The 17142-nt window shown below is 41.9% G+C and overlaps 3 protein-coding genes across 3 annotated transcripts; all 3 read right to left on the bottom strand.

The window, feature by feature from the left end:
• Positions 1–93: 93 nt before the first annotated feature.
• On the bottom strand, positions 94–4661 carry ufd1l (ubiquitin recognition factor in ER associated degradation 1). The gene is made up of 12 exons (XM_070964984.1): positions 4523–4661; positions 4172–4304; positions 3387–3419; positions 3169–3290; positions 2880–3010; positions 2701–2773; positions 2538–2606; positions 2383–2451; positions 2259–2309; positions 2072–2160; positions 1320–1404; positions 94–1055 (listed from the first exon to the last, which is right to left on the bottom strand). Exons 1-12 carry the CDS (start codon positions 4523–4525, stop codon positions 981–983), a joined length of 933 nt encoding a protein of 310 aa, XP_070821085.1. The 5' UTR covers positions 4526–4661; the 3' UTR covers positions 94–980.
• A 758-nt stretch (positions 4662–5419) lies between these two features.
• On the bottom strand, positions 5420–13684 carry dhx37 (DEAH (Asp-Glu-Ala-His) box polypeptide 37). The gene is made up of 27 exons (XM_070964980.1): positions 13566–13684; positions 13237–13349; positions 12978–13147; positions 12542–12654; positions 12060–12441; positions 11808–11956; positions 11589–11681; positions 11364–11460; positions 11001–11114; positions 10649–10865; positions 10397–10495; positions 10237–10307; positions 9968–10103; positions 9793–9875; positions 9393–9625; positions 9199–9310; positions 8977–9083; positions 8274–8462; positions 8000–8124; positions 7628–7744; positions 7351–7523; positions 7146–7260; positions 6627–6764; positions 6453–6547; positions 6114–6187; positions 5928–6025; positions 5420–5823 (listed from the first exon to the last, which is right to left on the bottom strand). Exons 2-27 carry the CDS (start codon positions 13334–13336, stop codon positions 5747–5749), a joined length of 3477 nt encoding a protein of 1158 aa, XP_070821081.1. The 5' UTR covers positions 13337–13349; positions 13566–13684; the 3' UTR covers positions 5420–5746.
• Positions 13685–15188: 1504 nt separating this feature from the next.
• Positions 15189–16931, bottom strand: gp1bb (glycoprotein Ib platelet subunit beta). Its single transcript, XM_070964985.1, has 2 exons — positions 16862–16931; positions 15189–15930 (listed from the first exon to the last, which is right to left on the bottom strand). The coding sequence occupies exon 2, from the start codon at positions 15916–15918 to the stop codon at positions 15295–15297; it is 624 nt and encodes a 207-aa protein (XP_070821086.1). The 5' UTR covers positions 15919–15930; positions 16862–16931; the 3' UTR covers positions 15189–15294.
• Between the last annotated feature and the right edge of the window lie 211 nt (positions 16932–17142).

Here is a 17142-nt window from a genome sequence, read left to right as displayed (position 1 = left end):
AAGACACACTTAAGGTTGTTAAAAAAAACATTTTGGAACCAACAATGTCAGAATGAAACAACAACACACACCAACTAAAAACCACATAATTGTAGAAACCATCATTATGACAATTTTAATTAGAATTACTTTGCATTAAGGTCAATATTTCTTCTTGGCATTTTACATCTTTGTATTTTTTCTGTCATCTATTTGTGTTATAAAGTATTAATTACTTACCATTTGTTAGTTTATCCATGTCATTACACTTTGTCTAATTAGAAGTGCACAACCAACTAGTCATCCACGTATTCCTAAATAAATGTGTCCAACTTGTGTTGAGAAAAATGCCATATTTACAGAAACATCCTTTCATATTCCCGTCTCATGTGGCATTTCACGTACATGCTTAGTCATTCCAAAAAAAATCATGAGCAACAATTAAATAATTTCAAAAACACAATCCTTTATTTGTCTATAAATAAACCAGGAAAAAGGGAAAACACTTGCAAATTATTCCTATAACCCAGGAAGAAAAACCTCAAACATAAAATTAAATTCTTTATAATTAAGAACAAAAGTAAAGAGATATTATTGATCCCATTTTATAAGAACGGGTGTCCAAATAACAGCAAATTTTAAGTAAATTGTAAAATGCAAAAATTTGAGGAAAAGGGAGGAATATGCCGAAATTAACAGGTAATTCAAATCTGATATTACAACAATATATCACTTCTGTGTGTTGGTGGTGTGGTCTGGCTCACATCAGTCACTCTGGACTGACAGCAGTTTATGCAGCTCAATTTCCGTTGAGCAAAATATTACTGTCAGAGTTTTAATTATACATAACCACAACTCAACAGCAAAATTCTCACTTCAAAAGAGAGAGAGACAAAACCTCAATCCGTCTGAAGACCAATTTTTTTTTTTACTTTGCTGTTGAAGTTGACAATAGATATGATACGTCTGTGCACATTAATCAGTCCCTCCACTTGAAATCTTCACGGCTTTCTGCCCTTCTTGCGTAGTGACTGTCCTTGTCCAGAGAAGGCGATGAATCTATTCAAGGCATCATCCTGACAGAATTAAAAAGAGATTCAAAAGTAGTTAAACCTGGAAAATTACAGAATGAGTGCTATGTGAGAAAATATACTTAAAGAATTTAGAATTTAGAAACAGAATGAATCTCATGATAAAATAGTTTACATAAAGTGCTTTTGAAAAAGGCTGCGCTAAAAAAAGAGTGTAAGGACCTTTGCTGAATAACTGCAAATACATCCTTGTTAAATCTTTACATATTTACAGGTCACATATTAGATCAAATCCTTCACATCTCTTACATCCTCCACAAATTTCCTGGGCTGAGGCCTGGAGTTCCTGATGAAGGTGATCCTGCCAACTTTGAAGTCATGGTTGGGTATGCCTCTGTGTGATGAAAGATTAGAGTTCAATATCAGGAATTTACACTCAAGAATAAACTCTGGGAGAACGATTCAATGTTCGGTGATGTGTGGTAAAACAAAGACTCAACAGGTGTCACTCAGGGTCTCTGCACAGTGAGGAACTCTGAACCATCTTGTGAATCAATATGTCACATTGTGCAAAGAAGAAGAAAATATTACACATCCCAGCAGTCAGATGCTGCGAGTGGAAGTGAGCTTTGGGAGTAACAAGCAACAGACTTAAGCTGATGCTGTTTTTCAAGGACCTCACAAACACGGAAGTCTTTAGTCATTTCCAGCCGTGCTCTACCATACCATAGTGGTCACTAACAGGGCATCGTACCAATAGTTTGGACACCCGTATGCAGCACCAGCAACAAAGACAGGAAATGGTGCAAAAATGCTCACACTACCAGAACTTGGTCAGCGTCAACGACACCGAGTGCTGTGCCTCACAGACTGCATGTTCGTATTCAGCTCACCAAAGGGCCAGAAATAGTATATGTGCCTGGTTTAAGGTGCTGCTGACCCCATTTGGAAAGTTATCTGGACCAATTCAAAATATTTCTATTTTGTCTGGGTTTAGGTGGAGCAAATTAAGACTACGCCGCTTCATGCGTACAACAATAACATACTGAACATTTTTTCACCTTTTGATGTCACTTGGGCCAAGAGGGGCAGGGCTGGGCTCAATCCCTTTTGTTTTTCCATCCAAACGATTGCCAGAGCCAGTGAAAGCCTGAGGGCAAGAAATAGATTAGATGTCACATTAGCCCCAGTTACCAGCTATGAGTAGTCATGAAGACATTTATTTGTATCACGGCATCATTCACTCACTCTGAATCCCATGTCCATGTCAGCGTAACTGCTGGGATCTCCTTCTTCCTCCTGTGAAGAAATTTGTTTTCTCAATTTGTTCAGAGCAGAATATTTTGAGGAACTTTTCGGGTTTGGTCCTTACTGTTGGTTCCTCCTGGTAATGAGGTCGTCGTTCAGGCTCTTTGTAACCCAGAGGAGCATCAAAGTCCACCTGAGAAACAGAGCAACAGCACATTTAAAGCAGAGAAAGACAACAGAATAATTCACTGTTGTCTGTGATGATATAGCGGCTCTTACGTTCATATCACACTCGATAATGGATACTGCTTTGTCTGGCTTGGTTTCCATTACTCGCAGCTCATATATCTGAAACAAACACACACATATGCAGTGGTATTCAGTAGAAAGAAAATAAGATAAAAATCACATTCACATATTAATCTGAACAAACTTGATTTACCTTCTCATTGTAGTTAATAGCTATGACATCACCAGTAGTCAAGCAGGCAAAGTTCCTCAATGCATTTTCCAGTCTGTAATAAAGTGACAACTTAGCTAATCACTTTAATTAAACATAAAAATGTAGGAAAAAAGGGTCAATTTATTGATCCAAGTGATAATGATGATGCTATTTCTTACACTGCCTTGGGGTTTGTGATGTCTAGGAAGTCGGGGCTTTGTGGCTGGAACTTTGAGTAAGTGGCCACCATGAGGTTCACACTTTCCACTGTGACCAGACCACCTTCCTCCAGCAGGAGGTTCTGCATCATCTGCAGCAAACAAAATAAAGATTTCTTTCAACTAATACTTTTACTTCTATTGTCCTAAACTATCAGTACAGTATTATTAGCTGTCTTCTACTTCAGAATATTTAAGTGACAGCAGAAAGTTCAGTGTCTGTGACACACTAAACTTGTTATTGTCTCACCCAGTGTGGCAAGTAGCAGATTCCCTCATCGGCCACAAACTCCAGAACACCACAGTGTGTCATTCTGTCTGAGTTCTTGTTGGTCAGCTTGAACAGCATCGGATAAGTGATATTAAGTCTGCCTGTAGAGGGGAAAGGAGGAGAAAGGTAATGATCACTGAAGGTACACACAGGAGTGAGGTAATAATGAAGAGGTGCTTAATTCAGCTTCCACTTACTGAGCTGGTCGAGAGCTGAAGGTGGCATTATTACTGGAAAAGGAAAAAGCAAATGAATTAATAATGAACAATATCAGGTAAAGTCCTTCCCTGTCAGTTAAAAGACTTTGAACAGATATTCTGAATTATCGAGACCAACTCGGCAAGAAAAGGAGAATTTGATCACTCTTATTAGAATGACATACTCGTACATCTGGAGGTAAAGGGCAAAGAACACGTTTTAAGCAGCTTATCCAAAGGTGAGAATGCAAAACAAATGAAAACAGAAGCTGAAGGACGGAAAAAAACAAACAAACAAAACCTTAACTGATAGACCTTTCCCATGAGAGTTTACCAGTTTGGTCCTTACAAATCTGGGTCTGTGATGGAACAGTTTTAAAGAGTCAGTATGTATGAGAAATATCACTTTTCTGCAAAAACAGCAAACCACTTTAACTCCGGGGAACCACAGAGAAGCAACTGCTGAGGCTTATTTTATCAAGGGACATCTAGAAATGGGTAAGAGCTTGAACTGACAAACCTTTGTCAAACTTAGATCCACAGACATGTTCATAAGGGTCTGTAGCTTGCATAAGACAGGGTTGACTGCACCAGACATTGAGACAGACCTCAACATGAGTCAGCTTTAGAAACTGACCAGTTTAACACTAGACAACACTGGACAGTTCAAAACGATGTTCAGAGGTTCATCTGGAACAATGAGCAGAAGGACAGATTTTTCCAACGAAACCGAAAAACAGCCTTCTAAACGTTTGGATGGAAACTTTTAGGATAATAATGCTCACTTTTGCCTCCTTTCTCTACGTCGGAGCGGTCGTTAGGACCTGCCAGCATGGACACCGAGTAGCAGCGGTACTGAGTGGAGAAACGGTTCTGAAAGCCCCGGGACATCGGGTGGTCGAATACGTTGAAGGAAAACTGTAAGAGGAACAAAATCCACGAATAAAACACACAGATACTTCCGATATTTTACGTGAGTTGGTTACCATCCACATAGGTTTTTAATTCCATCGTGACAGGGCACCTTTCTGCTGCTGCCGTGTTGTTGTTAGCCGCTCGCTAGCTTAAACTGTTCGTTTAAACCCGTTTGATATATGTGCATCGTCAGCGTTGGACAAAATGAGGGTCCTACTCACCATGTCGACACTTCAGGTCTTTGGTCGCCAGACGACTCAAATCAAAAAGTCTGTTTCTGTTTTCTTACTTGAAAATTTGCTTCTGAGCTGTATGTTTCCACTGTTGTCTTCCGTTTCTTACGGAAGTGTACGAGCTGACAGTAGGAAATGACGACACGAGAGAGGTTAGCCAATTGCAGCAGCCCACGGAAATAACTTTGTTTCGTTCTTCAGTGTTACTGCAAATTCACGCAGGACCCTGCATTTTGAGATGAAAACGACTTGCCCTTTGGCCTCATATAGTATAAAAGTATTAAAGATTAGAATTTTACATTAATTAAAAGGGTAAAACTCACACAAAACATTTTTTAAAAGTCAAAATAGAAGAAGAGACAAAGGCTAATATATCCTGACTTTTAGTGCTTTGCATTGATCAAACTCCAAAAACAACTATTATCATTTGACATCTTACCACCGCTGAATGGGCCCTGTGATAAGTCTCTTTTGCACTACTACACTTACCAAAGTCAGGAATTATCTTTCAGTCTCAACTTTCCAGCAAACGTGGTTGTGAAGTCTTTGAAGTGTTCAGCAAAAATTGAAAATTTAACATCTGTAAGTCTGACAATCAAAAGTTGGAGGGCAACCACTGCGCTGAGTGGAGCTTGTAGTCAGAGTGCTTTGTTGACTGCTGTTTTTAAGGACAAAAATGAACATTCAGTCTCAGCTAATGTCATCTTGTCATTAGCCTGCTTGGTAAATGTTCAAGTATTTGTAACTCCACTCCAAACAATTCATGTCTCCATACATAAGCTGAGGGTTATTCTGTGTTCACAGGGTGAACCAGTGGAGCCGCCATTTAATATTTATCAACCACAGTTTCCATTATGCAAGAATAAAACATACATCAGCCTTATTCAGAGCAATACAGTTTTATGGGGTCTTATGAAGACCAATCAGACATAGATAACTGACAGCAGCACACTGATGAGTTAAAAGTCATTATAGAGGCCCAGTTGAAATATTTTCAGGCTGAAAAAACTGTACATGTGATAGATATAGCATATAAAACATAAAACTAAGAAAAGTGTTGCACTTTGAGAGAACATTTTCAAAAATGATCAGGTCTGAGTGTGGACAAGCCCTCTGATGGTAAAGAAGGCAGTTCTACAGATCTACAGGTCAACATCGGTCTCTGGTCAAGCGTTAAACATCATTTTCTGCCTTATTTTCAGATGAAAGCCGTCATATCGGAGGCCAACTTTTGGCTACTTCTTGATGCATGGCCTCAGGTAACCACTGGCAGTATGCAGACATCAGAACTGTAGGAAGAGAAAAATATGTGATAAAACAACAAGATTAAATAACAAGAAGGCTAATCGAATCAGACTCAGGCAGCTTCATGCCAAACACATTAAATCCTCACATTTATCTTCAGTTTTCCAGACAGAGAGGAGAGCATCTCTGCAGTCAACTCTCTTTGACACCAGCGCTCCCAGCAAAGCCTCAGTCCTGGGCTGCAGCCTAAAGCAGCAAAGATACAACCGTAGGAGAAAAGCTTTTCCTTGAAACAAGTCAATGTGCTGATGTGTGTGACAGAGTACAAACTTACTTTGCCCATGTTTTCAGCATGATGGAGGGGCTTGAGAGAAGATGGCCAACATTTTTCTTTAGTTTAGGACAAACCTGCAAACCAGACAAAGCAACCATTACTACACTAGACCGAAGTATTCCTGTCGGGTTTATCCAGGTGCATGTATCGTTTTTACAGCTTTTAAAGGGTTTGTGCCAGGTTTCGATTTCGGATTCAGACTTGAGGTTTTCATGTTTCTTTCCAACTTATATTTAACTTGAGGGCATATTTTTTGGCCTGGCACAAGCAGAACCACAAAGATGGAAGAACGTCTCAATAAATAAGAGACCAGGGAACTTTCAGGTTTCGCTGCAGTACCTGTCCCTCAAGCAGAAACCTGGAAAACAGTTTGTAACGCTCCAGGCCGTCTGGATATTCCATCTCCACTGCTGGCAGCTGCCAACCCACACGGACTGCAGGAGAGACACAGCAATGGCATTAATGTAGACGAGATACCTTTCAAATACAGCCATGGTGTTGTAGGGAACTTACAGAAGGTGCTTGAGCGGTGACATCTGATGGTGCCGGTGGATGAACAGAGCCATGGTGAAGGCGTCTCCAGGGGGGAACTGAAATGACAATACTGAGGCAGAAGCTCGGGGATCCACTCTGCTTCGACTGCTGACACACCTGACAGACAGGAAGCAAGATATCTCAGCAGGTGAAACCATCAGTCTGAAAATCTAATTCAACAACAGCTGCAATAATACAATTCAAGAAGAACTTTATTGTTCTGAACCTTGACAGCATAGAAATGTGGCTTGTCAACGGGATTTTCAGAAAACACACACAACAAAAAAAAAGGAGAGAAAAACAATATCTGCCCGAGTTGTCACACCATCAGTATCATGCAATTAAGAAACACTGAATCTAAAAATCATGTACCTTAGCTTCAACTTTAAAGTGCCCCTGTACATTGAGAACTATAAAAGGAATAAATGAGCCACCAATCAGCACTAACAGAGCACTGAATACCAAATACCACACCTGGTATTTTCACAAAGCATTTACCTTTCATGTACATCTTGGTGGTCTCCATGATCTCCTGGTAGACGACAAACTCCGGCAGCGTTTTGAACAGCGCTGAGGTGGGATGAATGAACACCGGCTCATCCATGAGCGGCGTCTGTGAGCAAAAACAGACAAAGGTGAGGAGGTGAAGGAGAGCTATTCTGAACTCTCCTAAATCACATTTACAGTCCTCAGAGCAACTTGCCTTGTAGCCATTCTTCCATTTTGGGTCCAGTATATCTTCTGCCTGTACACGCCTGGCAAGATGGTCTCCCAGTCCGGCCAGAACAATCTGCCGCAAGCAACCCACCTGGTGCTCTGTCGGTGGAGTCATCTTGGGATTCACAAATACCCCCACCTCTGGACACACTGCGTTCACTGGGATGAGAGAACACCAATCACCTTCTGCACCTTCTGTTTTTGTTCTGCAGCACATTGTGTTACCTTTGTGTGTGTGTGTGTGTGTGTGTGTGTGTGTATACCTGCATTGGTAAGTTGTCCTCTGAGCCTCCTGATCTCCACCATGGCTTTATACCTCAGGCCGTTCTCCTCACAAAACTTTGGAGTACAACCAGCAAATTCACAAGCACCAACAGCACCTATAGTCACATGTATACACACATACATCATACAGTTACCCCATCAACACACTCAATATTAAACAGAGTACAACTTTTGGGGGCACCACAGTCAACCCTCCTCAACCAACTCTCAATGAGACCACCCTCCTGATGTTAAGTCTTTGAAGCCATGTCACATGACCTTTAAAAGTCAACATAAGATTGAACAGACTCTGCTACAGCCTATAGTACAATACTGTGCAGTGGTGTAACTGGAACAAAAAGTCAGCTTACCCAGCATGACCATGAGGTCTCCCAGCAGGAGTGATGCTCCTTGCCCAGCCCACAACCTCCTCATTTGGGTCAATCGAGCTCGACGCTGGGTGAGCTTGGAGTTCTCATCTTCACTTCCTGCAGGTCTGAGGAGCAGCAAAAATGTGTTGTGAGTACAAGAACAAAATGAAGTATGCTGCATGAGAAGACGACTAAGGTTCAAGGACATTTCCCACTCCAGTCTTTAACCTGTTCATCTATAAAGACATATTATTAAAGCAAACCATGTCCTCACCTGTGAAGATCTTCGAAGATCTCCCGGACTGTCATGGCTGCGACCACGGCAATGACGTAGGGCAGGCAATCCTGCTGCTTACCGAGAGATAACATTTTAGCATAACGTGGTGCCACAGGGAATGAAGCCATCGCTCTGCCCAGGGGGGTGATGGGGCAGCTGAGCCTCGCTTGCTCCATCTCTTTCACCCTAATAAGAAAAAAATTAACAGTTTACAGGTGCGGACATGTGATGTGACTATCAATTAGTTCAATTTGTGAAAAGTAACATTTTCTATTAAGATACGCATTCCCCACTAACTTGTTGCTCATTAGCACACACATCAGTAGCATACTGGCTCTTTATTGGTCATTATAAAACACTTATTAATGTCTTATTCTGCAAGACCATATTCTACAACTACTAGGCCATTAACTAAGAGTTTTCCCACAATGACCTCCTAATTACTGCTTATTAATAGCAAGTAAGGATGTTGTTGTACATGAATTACAAGCTTAACAACCTACCCATTCACAACCCTAATCCCCAACCCCCAGAATAAGGCATTGTTAGGACCTTTATAATGACTAATAAAGAAGAATATGCAGGATCACATGTCTCTTCACACTACCCAAACTATTATAATGAGTTATTTTGTGATCCATGTAAGCAGCATATTGATCAAGGCAGGTACAGAGCGGAAAACCAATCAATAGACAGTTACCTTCCGGTGCGTGGTGGCTCTTTAAGAGCTCCTAACGAGACTAATAACTGCTCTGCTGCAACAAGAGCCTCAGCCGACGGAGGCGTGGGGAAGGGGAAATTGACCACCTGCACAAACAGAAAATACAACGTTTTTTTCTAAGAGGCCTATTTCTTTCTCTAATACAAAAACATTTCACTCAGAATCCAGCTGGCAATTTTGATTTGCTCATTTTTTTCTGACCTTATCTATGTTGAGGTCCTTCATCTGTAAAACCAGGTCTTCCACAGGCCTGCGAGTGATCTCAGCCTCTGAGAACAAACTGAAGTCTCCAAATACTGCAGAGGAGTACAACCTGCAGGCACAGACAGACAGACATCTGTGAGCATCAAGAAAACAACTGTGTAATTACAGTCACACAGTCTCAAAGTCTTCACCTGTAGCAGTGTCCCGGCTCTGTTCGTCCAGCTCTACCGGCCCTCTGATTGGCCGAGGCCTGTGAGGTCCACGTGACCTTGAAGGACGAAACTCCGGTCACTCGGTCATAGAAACGTTTCTTAACTCGACCACAGTCCACCACGTACTTGATGCCAGGGATGGTCAGAGACGTCTCGGCCACGTTGGTGGCTACCACACACAGACGAGTGCCAGGCGGAGGAGGCCTGAACACCTGCAGTCAAGAGACGCACACACACAAGATATTTACTCTATCCAGGAAATTTGTGAACCTGTACGGTGCAGATATTTAAACATCTTGCAAAAATATTTTTTATTGCGAAAACAACTGTACTTCTAAATTTTTATCAGTTTTGTGCTGACACATGATCTTAATCTCACCTTAGCCTGTTGCTCCGGAGCCAGCAGAGAGTACAGAGGGAGAACATAGAGAGGAATAGAGGGGTCTGCCTCCTCCTCCTCCTCTGCAGGCACAAAACAGAGCAGAGTTAGTGAGGACACTTATCTGAAATACATCCAACTGCATGTGAAGAATTATCTGTTTGCAGTAGCTCGCCTGCATTGGTGGGGTTGTCTCCGATTTCCAGATCAGAGCCTTCATCCTCTTGGTCTCCAATCCCGGCCTCTCTGTCCTCGTCGCCTTCATCCACCAGGAGAGCAGAGTAGTTATCCAGGTCAATGCGGGGCAGAGACTGCAGACAGACATAATGCTATTAAAAATATGTACAGTCCACTGTGAAAGACACAGAGATTGCAAAAAGACAAACACAAAAAAAGGCCTTTTATGTTAAAGAGGCTCCAGGGGCATTTTAAAGGCAGACTTACGACAGTCTTCTTCTGTTTGGCCTTCTTAAACTTCCTCGTTGCCTCTGAGGTGTCCGCTTCCTCGTCTTCACCTGAACACACAATTGTGGAAATATATTAAAAACATACTGAGAGACATGTCAGTGTGTGAGGGCGTCAAACAGGTGTGTGTTAGACTCACCTGTGGCTGTGTTACCCTTCCTGAAGGGGAAAGCTTTTCTCAGTCTTCTGCACAGCCCGTGAACTTCTGCCTGACCAGTCAGAAACACCAGGATACCACCTGAACGACAGACACACAGTGTCAGTTTGTCCTGTTTTGTATGCAGCTTTTGATCAATTAACATATGAGAACGGAGAAACAGATGTATGATTAACTTCAGACGTTCTTTGGTTTCATCCCTTAGTTTTGTACTAAACAAATGTCTGCGTGCACCTGGAGGCAGCATCCGGTGGATCTTGCAAGTTTTGTGGAAAACCTCTCCGGTGTAATCCTCGAGCGGGGTGCGTTTGTTGAAATGTATGGTCACGGGGAACTGGCGAGCGTCCACCTTGATGACAGGCGGAGGCCTTCGGAACAGCTTCGTGTTGTCTGTGAAGTCCTCGACTCGCAGAGTAGCTGACATGACCAGCAGTTTCATGGGCTTACCTTTCTGCAGGGACATGACGAGTGGAAACAGAGAAGGGACTAAAAATTACTAAAAAACTGCAAGATTACGTCTCGCAAAGCTGCAATTCAGGATGTGACTTTTCACACCGAGGACATGGAACACAGCAGAGTCTCTAACCTTGTTTCTGAGCGGGACAATACGAGACAACAGTCCAATGAGGATGTCTGTGTACACACTCCTTTCATGGGCCTCGTCTATGATTATCACGCTGTACCTCTGGAGCAGGAAATCCTATAAGACGAGACAGAGACACTGAAAAACTGCAGAAACATTGAGGAAATTTAAATGCAGTGTACAGTGTGTTTCAGTCAACTATTGATGCTTCTAGTTCAGACAGTTTTAGTTTGCAGTTCTCAACTTTCCCATATATATACAGAGGACACTTCAGCTGTCAAAATCAAATCAGAAACACCAGCAGGTCAAAGTCGGCCATGTTTATGAAATCAAATTAAAAGACTCCATAGAGAGTAAATATGATACCTGCTGAATCTCCTTCAGGAGAACGCCATCTGTCATGAACTTGATCTTGGTGTCGCTGGTCACGTTCCCTTCATATCGAATCTGGTATGACACCACCCTTAACACACACACAAACACACATCAGCTAATTTCCATTTCCAATCTTGTCACAAACACATTTCAAAAACTAGAAGATTACTTAATTTGAAATATTTTGATTATCAACAGTGATTGAATATTTCTTACTGTGTGGACAGGTTCATCTCTTTGGCCACTCTGTGGGACATGCTGACAGCTGCTACTCGTCTTGGCTCGGTGATACCTATTATTCCACTCCCACTGCAGGAAAAAGCCCATTGAAGAAGATGATGACAACCACATGATACCACACATGAACGTATCCACATTTCTAGTGAAACGTCCAGTGAAAGATTTAAGGACAGCATCACAAAGAGGACAACCTACCTGGCATAGCCAGCTTCATACAGAAACTGAGGCACTTGAGTGGTCTTTCCACTTCCTGTCTCTCCACAGATGACGACACAGGGATTTTCTCTCACTGCCTCCATGATGACCTGCTCCTCTGCCAGTACGGGCAGCTTCAGACGAGCCTCCTACGCCGACACATCGAAATACACTTAAAGCAGGCTCACAAAAAACCTACCAAAATGAAAACCTGTGGTTTTGAGATTTAGTCGTTCACTCACGCATACAAACCTGTATTTCTGGTGATCTGTCAACAGGAATGAAGATTGCCGGCTGCAACGGCATCTTGTTTTGGACTTTCTCCTGATCTGAAGTCTTCTTCTTATTCTGTCCATCTTGTTCTGTCTTGAGTTGTTCTTCCTTCACTTCCTGTTTGTCCTCCTGACAGGGGGAGGTGGTTTCCTTAGATTCACGCATCTCTGTGGTCTCATTCACTTGTTTATCTTCCTCTCCTTCATCATCTTCATCAGACGAGGTATCCACATCACTACTTTCTTCTGCCTTTTGTTCCTCTTCTTCGTCCTCTTCGTCTTTCCATTTTCTTTTCCTGTTTGCTCCACTGACGCTGCTGATCTTTGGCCCAGACTCCCCATTTTGGATTTCATCTGACAACCTGGAAATAAACCCAAAAATATCAGAGCCCTGATTCCACCTTCACCAAACCTTCCAATCATTGATTAATCTTAGCTAAGATGCTGCATTGTTGCACTTACTGTTTAGTCTGGTAAAGTTTGTCTCCTGTTCCCAGTTTGGATGTGGTGTACAGCAGCTTCAGTTCAGAATCTGGAAGCTGCACCTCAGCCAGTTTGGTCAGGATGTCGGCTCTCTGGACGGGGCAGACAGAGGCATGGTAAGTGGACTGTGAGCTAGTCCTTTGTATGACATTTGCTTATAGTCTTGCTGGCAGAGTTACTTAATGTTTAACTGTTTATGTAAGTAACAATATCATGCAGGAGGAGTCATTCCTACTGAGTAGGAATAAACTGGTTCAATCTTGTGTCTAGGTCTGGGTGTCATATGAAAATTTTCAATGTTAGCGCTAATAATGAAAGATTCAGGACTGATACATGTCTTGGCCGTCTGTAATACAGGAATAAGAACATATTAGAAAAACTTCCTTCTCTACAAAACCAAGCATCCGTCTCTCACCTGAGCTTTCTTTTCCTTGCGTTCAAGGACCTTCTGCAGCTCTTTCCTCTGCTTCTTGGTGAGGGGCTTTTTGCTGGAGACAGGTGTCACTGGGGCTTTCTTTTTCTTGGCTTTGTTGGCTGGAAGGACCAAAGCGTTGCTCTCATCTACACCTTTTAGCCTGCGCTCATCTGATGGAAACAAAGACCAACGACTGTTACCAGCCAAAGCCAAACAGACAGCAGCTTTAGGTTTATGGATCCAACATGTGGCTTCATACCTTGCAGTTCCACCACAACGTCTGTCTTCTCTTTATTTGCTGATTGAGGCTCACTTTGCTGTCGTCCCTTCCAGTTGTGTTTTTTCCTTAGTTTTCCCATTTTAAATTGAGGTCTGAAAATTAATAAATAACAAACTATGTATGCAAACCCACAAATATATTTTACAATTGTAATTTTAGTAAAACTTTCCCAGCTTAACAACCACTTAACTTAGAACTTAGCTAGCTGGTTAACTACGAGCTAACTAGCTAACTGTATCTGAATCATTGTGAAATAAACGTGATTTACACAACCGACTAAATCTTTAGAAATATTATAAAACACGAACCGTTTTATTTTAACAGGTCAAACAACGGCATTGGAGATTTAAGCACTTGACGTAAGATATCACAGCCCTCCACAAACCTCACGTGTAAACATATGAGTGTCCATCAGGTAAAACTGTCCGCCGCCGAAACGTTGTGTCCGCAGAAAGGTTCCGCTACAGGGAGGCGCGTTAGAAAAAATAATCCATGACTAGTTGTCTTATTTTAATTGTACACTTCGTAATATCTGTCATAATTCATGGACAGATAGTTTACATAATGTGACTGTCCAAATCAAATACAAAAATAAACTCACGACTCAAGATCTTTTTTTAAAAAGAAATTTGAGAAATTGACATTTTCTATTATGTAAATATATTTTTAAAATGTAATCTATAACGCATGAATTTCTTTTACAAATTGTATATATAAAAAAGAAATACACAATATATTGCCATACAATATGAGTACATTTTAATTACACCTTTAACATTTGTTTTGTGTTTTAATTATCAGAGTGAAGATCCAAGAAGAAATATCTAAAATTGTATGTGGGACTGACATAAACATGGCACAATGACACAGTCAAGTAACAAGTTGCACAAAATATAGATAGAAAATGATAAATTATTCCATATGAAATACATGTTTCAATTCAATGCAGTTAGAAAAACATAAAATTGCCAGATGTCACCATACACATATAATTGTCTTATCAGCAAGTACTTCTGAAATAATCTCTTTTTCAGCCTTTAGATTATTTTAATTGCTCAAATCTACAAATAAAACATCTCAGTGTGCAAAACAAACTTTTACAAATACATCCATTTTTATTTATAATTTTTTCACCAAAAAAAAAAATTCAGATTCTTGAAGACTGTTGATGTAATCATTATCATTATGTCAATAAAAAGCTTATTAGGAGCGAGTGTAATGAGCAAAACTAGGTTAACAAAAGCATATCAGTATCAGTGTTTGACTGCTAAGTAGGAAAGAACTACAGTGCAGAAATACAGGTGATACAGTAAAAAGTCCTGCTTAGCACCCAAACTGAAGGGATCCTTATCAAAATGTTGTCAATGGCATGGGATGAATATCATCTAGCTATCATCCATTTTCATTTACTCTACTCTAAGGTGGTGTACAGTGGTGTGTGGGGGTCTCAGGAAAAAATAGACTCTTAATTAGAATCGGGTTGAGATCTGGTGATGATTTTCATACTTGTCAAACCATTCCACTTGTCATTTATTCAGGGGTTTCCTTTCCTTTGTCACCTGTTTATACGTAAAAATATCTTTGTAATTATAATCCATCCATCCATCCATTTTCTATACCGCCTATCCCTTTCGGGGTTGCGGGGGGGGGGCTGGAGCCTATCCCAGCTGTCACCAGTCGATCGCAGGGCAACACACAAGACAAACAACCATCCACACTCACACCTAGGGGCAATTTTAGAGTCACCAATTAACCTAATAAGCATGTTTTTGGTCTGTGGGAGGAAGCCAGAGTGCCCGGAGAGAACCCACGCATGCACAGGAAGAACATGCAAACTTCACACAGAAAGGCCCCGTCCGGGGATCGAACCAGCAACCTTCTTGCTGTGAGGCACACGCACTACCTGCTGTGCCACCGTGCTGCCCTGTAATTATAATCTAAAACACGAAATCCTGTGACAGACATTTTATCTCTAGTGTGCAAATAACAGCTCTTTTTCCTGTTTCGCATCAAACAATCACACATCACAGCTCCATCTCAGATGCTGCTGTCCTTTAAATGTGCATACTCGTTCTCCCTCAGACCCTCCCCGGCTGTGAAGCTCTCCTCTGTGGTTCTCCTCGCCTCTTTGGACAACCTCTCAAACTTCCTTAGGAACACAAGGAGAGCCACCAGCAGAGCCGCCTGCATTATTACAAACACACACAGACAGACCTGCGAGGCGAAAGCCAGGTCACAGTACCAGTAGTGGCAGGACTCCAGGACCTCCTGCTCGGTTAAATACACCACCAGCCGCCCTCTCAGGCTGGGAGGGGAGCTGCAGTTGACACCAAGGTGTGACTTGAGGGTGGCAGGCTGCCGCAGGAGCCAGGCTCGCAAGTAGAGGATGCCACAGTCACATACCCAAGGGTTACCGTAAAGGGAGACGGAGCGGAGGGAGGGAAGATCATCCAGGAGCCCATTAGGGAGGCTGCTGAGCAGGTTGTTGTGGAGACGGAGATCGGTGGTCCCAGCAGGGAACCGGGTGGGCAGCGAGGAGGAGGTGAAAGACCTACTGCTGCAATTCACCTGACTGCTGTGACAGGAGCAAAGGTGGGGGCATGCTAATGACCTTTGACCTCCAAACAAGAGGAGCAGACACAGGAGCAGAAGCCCCGTCATGGTGACCAATCACTGGAGAGAAGAGAAGAGAAGAGAAGAGAAGAGAAGAGAAGAGAAGAGAAGAGAAGAGAAGAGAAGAGAAGAGAAGAGAAGAGAAGAGAAGAGAAGAGAAGAGACCTGATTAATTGCATCATGTGCTACTTTTGAACTATGTCAACCACAAGGTCTCAGAGCCAAAATTGACACAGTCAATTTTAGTACGCAATTCTGAAATTATTAAAAATAAAATGAAATTCTTAAAACAATTAAAAGCCAAAGCAGGAAATGTTCATATTTGCAAAGCTGGAATACATCAAGCACTTTTGCATAATAACTGTGAAAAATGACTAAAATGATGATCAAACAGTTGCCAGATGTTTCAGCTGTGCTGTACTGAACCCACAACACTGACAGGTTTAGTTTAATTGATAACAGAGCATAATATTTTTTAACCTCTTCATATGTTTTGTGTGCACGCTTGTAATTTGTAAAGTAACTTGTAACTAAAGCTGTCAGATAAATGTTGTGAAACTAAACAGTACAAGTAGAAGAGGTATGAAAAGACTCAAGTAAAGTACAAAAATGTGTACTTATGTAGAGTACTTAAGTAAATGTACCTCGTTACAGTGAACCACTGGTGTCAACACACCCAACCTCGAGGGCAGGACTATACAGTCTGTGGCTGAGACCCCTTGTCAGATCTCCTAATCAGACAGGAGTACAAAGCAAAGACAAACAGTTTGAAATTGATCATCTACAGGCTCCGTCCATCATCTTTTAAAAACAGAGCAGAGCAACTCTGCCAAACTGAACTTCACACGCCAACACAACACCTCTCTAATTTCTGGGATGTTTTGAGAGCAAGAAAGTAGGCCATGGGTCTGGAAACCCTGTTTCAGTGTGAATAACGTTAAAGACAACAACAGAACTCAAGTCTGAATAATGTGTGAGGAGAGTCATTTACCTTCAGAGCCGCGCGTCTTCAGGAGAGGACTGTGCGTCTTTACGGTTGCTCTGAGAGGCCGAGCGTGTGTTACTGCCAGCTGGCAGTCACTGATAAAGACCACTGTCAAATATGAACACACATGCACACGTGCAGCGTGCACACACACAAACACACACGAGAGACATCCAGCAGGGAAGTCTCTCAGTAACTGGTTATTTTAGAGGACCTCCTTTCTAATGAATCTCCAGGAAGTGCTTTGGTACTAATTAGAGTAACACTTTATTTGGAGAGGTGTGCAT

Source organism: Chaetodon trifascialis, chromosome 6, assembly GCF_039877785.1.
Source record: "Chaetodon trifascialis isolate fChaTrf1 chromosome 6, fChaTrf1.hap1, whole genome shotgun sequence".
NCBI classification, from domain to species: Eukaryota; Metazoa; Chordata; class Actinopteri; order Chaetodontiformes; family Chaetodontidae; genus Chaetodon; species Chaetodon trifascialis.
This window is presented reverse-complemented; position numbering and strand designations above follow the sequence as displayed.